This window comes from Typopeltis vanoorti, chromosome 10 (genome assembly GCF_054136105.1).
Source record: "Typopeltis vanoorti isolate ZY-2024b chromosome 10, IOZ_Tvanoo_1.0, whole genome shotgun sequence".
In the NCBI taxonomy this organism is placed as follows: domain Eukaryota; kingdom Metazoa; phylum Arthropoda; class Arachnida; order Uropygi; family Thelyphonidae; genus Typopeltis; species Typopeltis vanoorti.
Genome location: NC_143558.1, coordinates 101,232,675 through 101,245,074, shown reverse-complemented (window position 1 = coordinate 101,245,074; position 12,400 = coordinate 101,232,675). Strand labels below are relative to the sequence as shown.

Sequence of the window (12,400 nt, the reverse complement as noted above, 5' to 3'; positions counted from 1 at the left end):
TTTATTATTGGTTGGTTCATTCAGTCTACTTTTGTTCATGCACTCTAGCTGCTGTTTTGCCCTTTCTATCGCACCATTCAACAACGCGATCTCACTCAATGCATCTATCTCATCTTTTTTATTCTCTGAGAAACCATTAATACTATCATTCACACTCTCATAATTCTCATGTAAAATAATTAATGCCAGCAACACCCAGGTTTCCAAGATGGGCACCCTACCAAGCACTAACTGGACTCTGGTTTGCTTAACTTCAGTGATCAAACGAGAACTGGTGCTTTCAAACCGATGTGGCCACTGACATGCAAACATGATAATGCAAACTTAAGACATGATAATGCAAACTTAATCATATCAGAAAATTAAGGATAAAAATTATAAAATTTGTGAATTATAAAATCTAAAAATAATATTTCTGTACAGGAAATGAAGGACATATTAAATAACTTCAAAACAATCAGCTAAATATACTCAAAAAAAATTATAAGATCTAGCATGAGACTTTGGTCATAAATAGAGTTAACACCTGACATAAGATATTTTATATATACTTTTATTTCAACATATTTTTAGTTAAATGAAATGTAACTAAAAATTTGATATTTGTATGTCACATTATATAAGAATATGAAAATAATCTTATTAAATATTAATATTTCATATTCTTATAAAATTATAACATTAAAATAAAATACAAAATATTAAAAATGTGTTAATTTATTCCTAATATGTGCAGAGAAAAAGGATACAGTCTCTGTCAATGGATCCATATTCCTATTGAAATAAATATTTTTTTGTATTCATCAGTTAAACATCAGAATATATTAATAAATTACCACAAAATTCAGCAATATTTAACTGTAAGTGAGGCTTCCTATTCACTATATACAAAATTCTAATTATAAAGAAAAATCAAAATGAACAAAAAAATTATCAAAACAAAAAGTGTAAGTGAACAATTTTGCATATATCATATTTTGTTATTTATGTGAATAAACTGAACTGAGAAAATTATGTAGAGACTACCAACTGTGGAGAACAGTTTCCTACCAGACACCACTACTTTCTTCATTATACATTTTTTTTTTTATCTGACACTTTTTTTAGCTACCATGTGAGAAGTTATCGCATGGTAACTTTCGATATATATTTATCTATTTTGATTCTTATTTATCTGCTAATAATATAACTGATATTTAAATTCAGTGATTCTACTTTCTTCAATGCATTTCGGACAAAAGTGAATCTTAGTTAACAGTGAGAAATGAATTCTAGTCAACAAAAGGACTGATAGTTCTCATCTAGCAATACATCAATACAATTAAGACCATAATTACAAACTCAAACCCAAAAGCAACTATAACCTACACACAAAATGAAGACTTCAGATAATTCAAGAATGCTTTCTACATTCACCTCTTAGATGACCCCTTTATCATCTCAACACACAATATCCACATCGGAGCTGTCATAACCACTAAGCAACTAGGGCAATGCCTAGGAGCATCAAATACTAAGGGTGGTAAAAAATTGTATCTCAATCATAAAAGCACCATTTGTTGATTATTATTTATGTATTTTCTTAAATTCAGGGGCAGCAAAATAGTGCTTACCTAGAGACAGCATAACACAGCACATATCCTACTTAGGTGAAGATTTTAATGCACAAATGGAATAAGATATTTCAGTTATTACAAAAATAAATAAGTAAATAAAATAATAATACTTTTCATGTATCACAATGCTACAAATGAAAATGACATCCAGCTCATTATTCACACTCAACCTTGTCAATTGAGAGAGCAAATTTCCACACAAATCTGGAAGATAACAGACCTAGGAATATCTAAGTGGGAAAATATCACAAACAGATATTTTGAAATGGGAAATGGGTAAGATCAGCTCAAAATTGCAGAGCTTACAACCATGCAGAACTAAACTCTGAACATAGAATAGTAAATGCACACAAAATTTTGTCTCAGCCCTTTTAACCTAAATCAAGAAAGCAAACAAATATTAGACTGATCTGACTCTTCCTACCATACAAACCCTGTATAAAGAAACATTACAAAATATACTAACAGAAAGTCCAGCCATCATGAAAACCTTTCCAGATACCACTACACCTCAAGGAATTTAAATTTCTACTGGAACCCCCCAAGAAGTATCATCTGAAGCTTCCACCTTCCAAATTTAAGAAAATATACACTTCATCATATCAATACATCCAGCTTTATCCTTTGCGCATGCATCTATATCTTTCTCCTCTTTATACTTATACATGCCACTCAGATTTCAGTGAGATTTTCCCTACAAGATAAAGTGCACCAGACCAAATGTAGATGGAGTGGAGGATGTTCCACAACATATTACCCACTCTAAGTAAGTTCCACAATCTCTGCTGCATGTCTGCATCTAGTCTGTACACAAAATGTACCAGAGGATGCAAAGTGTACCCTTCATCCAGAGTGCACCTGGTCTGGTACACAAAGTGTACCAGGCCAAATGGAGATATATACAGATCATTCTCTTCTATAGCACTTCAGGCACACACACACATACACACCTGACCTGTCCTAATAATGAAGCAATTACCACTTATGTCGGGTTGCCACCTCTAGCACCTGAAACCACACACACAACTGTGAAGACTACTACACACCAATCAGAGAAGAAAATATTTAACTCTTTTCATTGCCACCATGGCTATTACTACAGATTTCACCTAAGGAGCACAAAGGAAACAGAATATTTCTGTCACTGAGTCTGAGTCTACATGGGAATATGAACAGCTGACTGTTGCTTGAATGCCAGAAGTACCACACAGAACAAGTGACTAGTCCAATTCAACATAGATTGGAACTCAAATGGTACCTATGCTATCTTGGACTTCGAAAAAATAATGTGACATGAGATAGTGAAATAAAAACAAATGAAAATAACACAGCTAGACTTAAAAAGATTAGTAATAAAAAAAGCCAAGCAATAGCCAAAGAGAAAGATGGGGAAAATATGCATCATACCTAGAAAATAATATATACAAAACAAAACCCAATGGCTATAAAATACTCAAGGATATAAATGCAGATATAAAAGAAATGGCAATTTACATTTGCCATTTCCTTTATATCTACATTCATATCCTTTAGTATTGGGAGTTCAAGATGATTTTAAAAAAAATTTAGATTATTTTGCAGATAATACCAATATCTAACAAAATTACACCAACAACTTCCATAATGATTTAGATGATAATAAAAATAAATAAATAAATAAAGGACAACCTGAGTAAAATAGAAAATAGTAAATCAGCAGGAGAAGACAGGATAAACACCAAGCTGCATAAATTTGTTGGAAAAAAAGTTTCATCAGATTAAAATTTTTAAACAAAATATACACAAGTGGAGAAATACCAATAGAATGTAATACAAGTATAGTAATATCCAACACTTTTTTTTTTTTTTTAGGGGGAGGGGAGGAAACAAGGTGTTAGTACACATCTTTTGCTAGCTAGAAAAATTATGTAAAATGATGCCACATCCATATGACAGGTGTCACTGTTAATAAAGGTGCCATTATGGTGTACTGTCCTAAGAAAGCAATGGTAGTACCTATATTTTTTAAAAAAAAGGGGGATAAAAGAAAATCTACTAATTATAGAGGTACATCTCTCTGAAACTAAAGTGTCATGTAAAACAATCAACCAGCAGAGCTTAGTAGGTAATGGAGCTACCTCATATCTCCGATCAGAGGCCAAGTTAAAAGACTAATATAAATTTCAATTAATACTGAAGAAATCATTTTAAACATGCAGTAAGAGAATGGTGGTTGATAATGCAAGAAGTATTCTATGAAGGAGAATGTAAAGGAGTTGTTAGAAGAAGCAAAACTGGAAAGCAAGAAGGAAGATTGTAAGTTCCCTTAAACGGTATGAGAGACGAACTGAGGAGGAAGAGGGCATTGGTAGCAAATGAATCAATAAGTAGGCTTTGAGAGGGAATGATGTAGGATTTGTGGTCTGTGCTTGATGGAAAGAAGAATTTGTGTAATGCTGATGGACTAAATGGTTTTGGTGTTAAGTGTCTAGAGAGCTTCATTCACAGAGCATGCTGAAATGCAAATTCAGAAAATCTTAAGCAATTAAGGTGGAAGCAGGGGAGTTTGCATGTAGGCATCCATGAGGCGAGTGAGTGTGAATATGACCAAGTGCAGAATCTAGTCTCTCAAGTAAAAATAAGGTAGTCAATTCAGGAAGCAAAGATGGGTGGGGGCCTAAAGAGATGCTGCAGTTTCTATATTCTGACAGAAGTATTAGGAACAAGAGGAAGGAGTTTTTGGCAATGGTTAGTTCAACCTCACCAAAAGTGATAGGCATTAGTGAGACTTGTCTAACAGCAGATAATTAGTCACACGGATAGAATGTGAAGGGTTTAGAATTTTCAGGGAAGACAGAAGAGAGGATGGGGAAGGAGTACTGCTGATGATAGCTGTTGAATTGCAGACGAAAAGAATAGGAGACAAGTAAGGAGGGGTGGCTGTTCATTTGAAGCAGTCTGGTGCAAGATTAAGGCCAGTAAGACAAAATATACATTTGGCTATTGCTATAGGCCAGGGGGTTACATGGATGAACTGGAAAACATACACTGGTAAATTAGTATGAGTACAGGTGAAGTGTTTATTAGCAGGGGATTCAACTATAGAGAAAAAAAGACTGGAAGGAAGGAGGAAAGATCACATGGCAGGAAGGAAATGGAATTTATACATCTACTGAGAGATAATTACTTGAGGTAGCATGTGATGGAGGGAACTAAGGGTGTGAGATTATTGTACCTGGTCACAGGAAAAGGTGGCCACACTGCCTCCGACTGGTAGAAAGTAATTGTGCAAGTTTGGGAGATTATAAAACAAGAGGAACATTCTGTGCAGAAACATGAGGAAAATAAAGATCAGGATTGCAAAGGGAAAAACAAATATGAAGGCTATAGATAATATCTGGAAAAGTAAAGTGATCAGCCTGCAAACAAAACTAAGAGTACTGGAAACATGCATCTTTAGCGGTGTACTGTATGGATCTGAAACGTGGGTAATAAATAAGGAATCAAGAAAAAGAATTTTGGCATTTGAAAGAACTTGTTACAGGAAGATTCGAAGAATAGGATGGGTACAGAAAGTCACAAATGAAGAGCTCTATCGGAAGATACAACCAAAGGAGAATCTAATGCAGAAGATTATAAAACGCAAGCTGCAATTATTTGGACATCTGCAGAATGAGTGAGGACTGGAAGATAAAGACATTCATGTTTGGTATTATGGATGGTGTAAACAGAAGAGGTAGACCATACAGAGAATGGATAGACGACATAAAGGAATGGTATGGAATGGGTGTACAGAAACTGCAACACTGTGCATTGGAAAGAATGGTGGAAGAAGATAGTGAAGGAGGCATCAGACACCAATGGGCAGTGAGAACATAGTTCGTGATGGTGATGAATATTCTGTCAAGAATGGGTATATGTGGAACTACAAGGCAAGTGATTATGACACACTTAAGAGGAAGCTTAAATCCATGTCATAGCATAAAACTCTAGAAGGGAAGGAGTTAGAGTAGTGCATGGGAAATAATTAAGGGTCACCTAGAGGAAGCAATATTAAACTTAAGTGTGCTTAAGGCAAGTAGGGTTAATCAGACAGGAGTTAGATGGATGAGTAATATCATTAAGCATGAGCTGTAGAAGAAGAAAATGCTGTGGAGGGTTTAAAAGGAGAATGGTGGTCAGCATGGCAAGGAAGGCTGAACCAACTTTTTAAACTTAATGCGTGATGATGGTCATGTGGTGACAGAAGCAGATAAAATAGTTGAGTTACTGAGTGACTACTTTGCAAGGATATATCATTAATTATTATTATTACCACCCCAAGACCTCATGGGGTCAAAGACTCATCTGGGAGGTCCTTTTATCACACACACACAGCTCATCATACCGTGTTTTAAACACATTCAAACTCTTTGCAGACACCACATTCTCAGGCAAGGCATTCCAATCATTCACAACTCTGCACGAAAAAAACCTGCCTCTCACACCCTCTTTATACAATTTATAGGACTTTATACTGTATATACTTTATACAGTATACAGTCCAGGTGTGTGACCTCTGGTTCTTCCCCGATCTCTCACTATTTTCTGTAGAACTTCTCCAGCATTGATCCTATAAAACAACCCTTTACCAACTTGTAGGTCTCTATCATATCTCCCCTCTTCCTCCTGTCCACCAGACTCTGCAAATTAGATTGTCTCAATCTTTCCTCCTACTCGACATTCCAGAGGTCAGAAACTAACTTAGTCAGTCTCCTTTGGACCCTTTCCAACATCTCTTCATACTTCTGAAAACCTGGTGACCAAATCTGGGCACAATAGTCCATGTGTGGCCTAATCAAAGCCTTATAGAATGGACAAGAATCTCCCTACTTCTACACGTCAGTGTCCTCCGTGTCATTCCCAAAAGCCCTTGTGTTGTCTTCACAATTTTGGCTATGTGTCCCCTAAATTTCAGATCCTTATCCACTATCACCCCCAGATCTCTTATTTCTTCCACCTCCAACAATATATCCTCACCAAGCATAAATTCTGCATCCCATCTATGTTTTCCAAATTTTAAAACATTACATTTTGCAACATTGAACCCACATCTCCATTTCTGTGCCCAATCACTCAATTTATTCAAGTCTTCTTGTAAGGCCACAACACCTTTGCTACTCTTCATTGTTCGTTCTAACTTTGTATCATCTGCAAACGACTGATGATACAAAGACAAATATACTGTTTAACTTGTATATCGTTAATATACAAGTTAAACAGTAATGGCCCCAAAACGACCCCTGAGGCACTCCACTAGTGACTTTCCTTTTCCTGGATATTGCTCCCCCATACTCAACTTGTTGATACTATCAAATAGCCAGTCTCCAATCCACTGCACTAATCTAATATTCAACCCCGTCTGCTCTAGTATCACTATCAATTTATCATGGGGTATCAAAAGCGTTGCGAAATCTAAGTATATTACTGTGTATCCTTCTCCTCTGTCCAAGGAAGCAGTCACTTTATTGTAATAAGTAAGTAGATTACTAAAACATGACCTCCCTTTAGCAAATCCATGCTGTCCATCAAAGATAATACCATTATTATCTTAAAAAGTGAGGTTACTGCTATAACATATGTAGCAGACACTGATGTCAGAACAAAGGTGAATCAATGGAAGGGTCTTAGGATATTGAAGAATCTCAATGTAAATACAGTTGTGGGATTAGATGGGATATCAGCTCCTCAGTGACTTACTAACTTTATATAATAGTGTAACAGCTGAATTGGATAAAGGAAATGGCTACACGACGATTCTGCTGGATTTTGAAAAAGGCATTTGACACAATACCACATGGAATTTTGTTACTCAAATTAGAACAAGTGGAGATGGATATGACACTGGTTATGTAGATAAGAGGATAACTGCTGGACAGATATCAAGAAGTGATATATGGAGGGGCAGAATCAAGGCAAAAACAGGTAACTAGTAGTGTTCTACATGGTTCGATGCTAGGATCACTGTCACTTAATTTGTACATAAATGATACAGGAAATAACCTAAAATGAAACATTCAGTTGTTTGTCAATGATGTGAAAATAGTAGAGTAATAGTTAATCAAAGCAATGTCCAGAGCTTGCAAGATGATTTAAATAGACTGTCAAGTATGGGCAAGAGATAATGGGCATCATTTTAATGTGAAGAATGTAAACTTGTGCATTTTGGGATAACAGATTACAAGCAGTGCACATTGATGGAACTGTACTCCAGGAAATAGATGGAGCTTTAGATTTAGGAATGGTGATAAACAGAGAGCTAAAGTTTAGAGGACATATTGCTAAGGTTGCTCATAATATTACTTGGCTATTGAAGAACACGCTAGCAAGAAAAGATAAGGAAGTCGTTATTCCTCTTTATACGGCTTGGCTCTGGTCTTGAGGATTTTTTGGGAATGAAGGAGCAGTGAAGAAGAAGATTCAGAGGTGAGTGATCAAGATGGCGAATGGTCTGTGGAATATTCCCTATGACAATATGAGGATAGATTGAGGGTGTGTGGATTGCAGAAGTTGGTTGATAGGAGAAAAGGAGGAAATATGATAGAAACATTTAAGTTAAAGGATTTTATAGGATTGATGCAGGGGAAACGTTTCAGCACTTGTCTAGAGGGGCCCAGAACAATAGGTCATCCCTGGAAGTTGAATAAAGGTGGTTAGAAGGGATGCTAGGACTAGACTTTTTTCTTTGAGAGTCGTGCATGAGTGGAATGGGTTGCCAGTCAGTTGTGAGTGCTTTGCTTGTTAATAGATTTAAGGAGATGTATGATAGATTGTGTGAATAGTTTGGGTCTCCTGCAATGAGTCTTCAGACTCCATGGAGGTGCCTGTACAACAATAATAATAATGCATAAATTTGGACTAGGAAACAAGGAAAATTATGAATCAAATAGACTATAAATTTTGAAATGGAAAATTATGAAAACCAAGAATCAACAACTAAAAGGAAAAAAAAAAACAATTAGTAAAATATATATAGGCCTAGCAGCATGAAGGAGTGTAGGCCATTTCATGAGAATTGTCATCAGATGATACACAGAGCAAAACTGTATGAGATTAGGCATGGTTAAGATTATGTATTAAGAGATGTTTGGTTGGTTTGAAAGTAACAGGGAGTTCAAGATTAATAGAGTAATTTATTTTGTTTAATTGCCAAGAGGACAAAATTAGTGTTTTTGTGATTATAGCATCCTGATTAGTGCTTATCACAAAACATTCTGACAATGTAATTTGGTTTCATTATCTTGGAAATCAATGATGGTAACTTATCAATTTCAGGGATACATTTACATTAGTACTGGTAAGAGGATATTTATTTAGTTTTCAAAATTTGTAGTCCATTTGATTCATCACTTTTCTTGTATTCTGGTCTTATTTATGCATCACCAACACCATTCTCTTATTGCATGTTGTTGGCTCAATCAAGTTTGGCTTCAAATATTTTGTCATCCTTGTCTTCCAAAAATATACAACCAGCTATGTCTTAAAACTACTCTTCAGTATTAATTGAAATTTATAGTAGTCTTTTAACTTAGTCCCTAGTTGGAGATACGGGGTGGCTCCATTACCTATTAAGTTCTGCTAATTTTGTATTCTTACGGAGGTATTAGTTATTGAATGCACGCTACAAAATATATTATTACCATATGCGTGTATCTCAATGAAATCAAATAACTCATAATGTGAGACCTATACTAACCATTATTCATGCAATATCTATCATATCTCTGCTTACTTATTCACCATTTGAGTAATCACAACTACCTTTGACAATCCCTTCCACTCATTCACTACTCTCCAAGCAAAGAACCTAGTCCATACACCCTTACTAATGATACTCTTACACAATTTCCAGGGATGACCCATTGTTCTCCTGCTACTTATGTACTGAAAAATTTCTTGCATCAATATTGTGGAATCCCTTTACTAACTTATCCCTTTAATCCCTTAACTAAGTTTCTATCATGTCCCTTCTCTTCAACCTGTTAACTAAACTCAGCAACCTACACATCTTCAATTTATCCTCACAGGGAGCATTCAACAGACCTATCATCAGTTTAGTCACTCATTTCTGAATCCTCTGCACCACCTCCTAATCTCAGCAACCTACACATCTTCAATTTATCCTCACAGGGAGCATTCAACAGACCTATCATCAGTTTAGTCACTCATTTCTGAATCCTCTGCACCACCTCCTAATCTCAAAAGAAATCCTGCTGACCAAATCTGTACATTAGTCAACATGTGACTGAATCATAGACTCGCAAAGAGGGATAACCTCCCTATCTTTACTTGTCAATGTTTTCAACATCCAAGTGACTTTGAGCTATTTTGTCAAGTTTTTGCAGTATGTTCTCTGAACTCCATATCTCTATTCACCATCACTCCTCGTCAATTTCCTGTAAACTACTACCATCAATATGATACAAAATATGTAATCTTTTCATCCCAAAGTCCATTACCTTACATTTTGCAATATCAAATTGATAGCCATTGTCCTTTACCCATACTACCAATTTTTTTAAATCATCCAGAAGGATATCTAGAAAACCTTTATTAACTATTGCTCTACCGAATTTTGAATCATTAGCTGAACTGAATATCCCCCATAAATCTTCCACTATATCATTAATATGCAAATTAAAGAGTAGCGGCCCTGTTAAAGAGCCCTGGGGGCACTCCACTAGTCACCTTCATTTGCCTTGATTTCACTCCACCACAGATCATCCTCTGGTGTCTGTGGGTCAACCCACAATCCATGCCACAACCTTATATCAATTTCCATTTGTTCAAAGTTATGTTATAGTTTTCCATGTGGTATTCCGTCAAATGCCTTTGCAAAGTCTAGCAGTGTTATGGTGTACCTGTTTCCTTATCTAATTTTGCTGTTTATTTTAAAATGTGAAAAATTTACTAAGGCAGGAGCTACCTTTTACAAAGTCATGCTTTCCCCTATAGAAGATCATATTCTTATCCATCAATTCCTGAATTTTACCTTTAACCACCACTCCAGAGATACTAAGTGGTCTGTAATTTGCTGCTTCTATCTTGGAGTAATCTTCATGTAATCAGACTATCTTATCCACTTTTCACTTTCTTGGAACTTTGCAAGAGCTGAGACTTAGATTAAACAACTTCTTTAGAGGAACTACTAGTTCTCTTGCACATGAAGCTCTACTGCTGAATTCAATGATATTTTTCAATATGTTGACCACCTCCAGTTCATCTACATCAATTCTCAAATCAGCCTCTGCCATATCAGTAATTGCACAGTCCCTACCTGGATGATATACCTCGCAAAGTGATCACTTAGTAACTCAATTATTTCTTCTGCTTCCGTCACTTTCCATAATCATTCTTTCTCTCAATTGCTACGTAGCAAAAACTCTTTTGGATTTACCTCTCTAGGTAGGCTTTGGCCTATTTAGCTAATTTTCTCTCATAATTTGATTTAACCTTCCTCATCATATACTAGTTAGCCCACTTGTCTAAACTATGTATTCCTTCAAACAATGATTTTTTTTTTTTTTTTTTGTGATGCAGCTCCTGCTTTATATTGCTACTCATTCATTAATCGCTACTCAAGTTTATCCTCCTGATCCTGGGAATGCAGTCTGATATGGCCTCTCTCAAACAATCCCTGACCACTTCCCATGCAATACTGACATTCATTCCTTGTAGCTTCTTATGCCATTTCACTGCTCCAAGCTGCCAGCTTTTAGTTCTGCATAAACTCTTCCTTGAGTGAGAATTACACATGTTGAGCAACCTCCCAAAAGAAAGTATGGTTGCTTTCCCCAAACAGAGGTAGAGTTGGTAATGTAGTTACAGAGAGATGTTCTGATGCTATTATCAAACCCTTGTGTTACCTCCATCTTGTGCTGCTTCAGGTAATTATCCCTTAATATCTATATAAATTGCAGTTACATCCTACCATATGCTCTTTCCTCCTTCCAATCTATATCACCATAGTTGAAATCTCCCAAGATAATTGCTTGCCCTACATTCACTGTGCTAATCTGTCAATGCATGGCATCCACATCTTCCTCTGGATCCCCAGGTTTATAGCAACAACCAACAATATATTTTGTGCTATTGGCCTCTATCTCACACCAGGCCTCATATGAACCATTACCCTCAGGTCTATAATCCTCCTTAACTTATATTTTTGTTGGCTGAAGTTCTTCAGTTATCATTAATGATATCTCTCCTTCTGCCCTATTTCTTCTATCTTCTCTGAAAATACAATATCTCTTACATTCTGTGTAAATAGCAGTGGCAGCCAGTGAAAATTTTATGTAGGGAGTGCTGCATATACAAAATAATAAAAAATAATTCATTTTTTCCTAATCAGTAACCAATTTATTAATAAGTAAATTTACATATTAAAATATTGCTTTATTAGAAATATTTCATCCTCACCACGTACACACACACCAATAATAAAAGTTTTATACACAGAAATAACCCGCAAGCATACAATATATCTGTAGTGACACTGCTCAACGAGTAGTGTCAGTTTCAACATTCCGACACTGTGTTAGACTGCAGTGCATTTGTTTCATGTAACGATAATCGAGAAAATAGAATTCTTTTCATATTTTCAACAGTGACACTCATCATAATTCAGCCTTGTATCCAGTGGTGAGCTATAAGGAGCTCGCGCGAGCCCCTTGTTAAATTTTTCTCAAATTTGCGAGCCTCTTGTTTAATAATCTTGTAGAACTAGAAAATACCACCACGGAATGCATACATGCTACTATAATTGC

The 12,400-nt window shown here is 35.8% G+C and overlaps 1 protein-coding gene and 1 pseudogene across 1 annotated transcript in view; both read right to left on the bottom strand.

Moving 5' to 3' along the window:
• The window catches only part of Naa20A (N-alpha-acetyltransferase 20 A), a 115,190-nt gene that overhangs the window by 88,599 nt on the left and 14,191 nt on the right, over positions 1-12,400 (bottom strand). Inside the window, exon 2 of the mRNA XM_090399172.1 lies at positions 750-774. Coding sequence (XP_090255298.1) covers positions 750-774 — 25 coding nt within the window. The remainder of the gene's footprint in view (positions 1-749; positions 775-12,400) is intronic.
• LOC150102634 (5S ribosomal RNA) lies at positions 184-302 on the bottom strand (annotated as a pseudogene).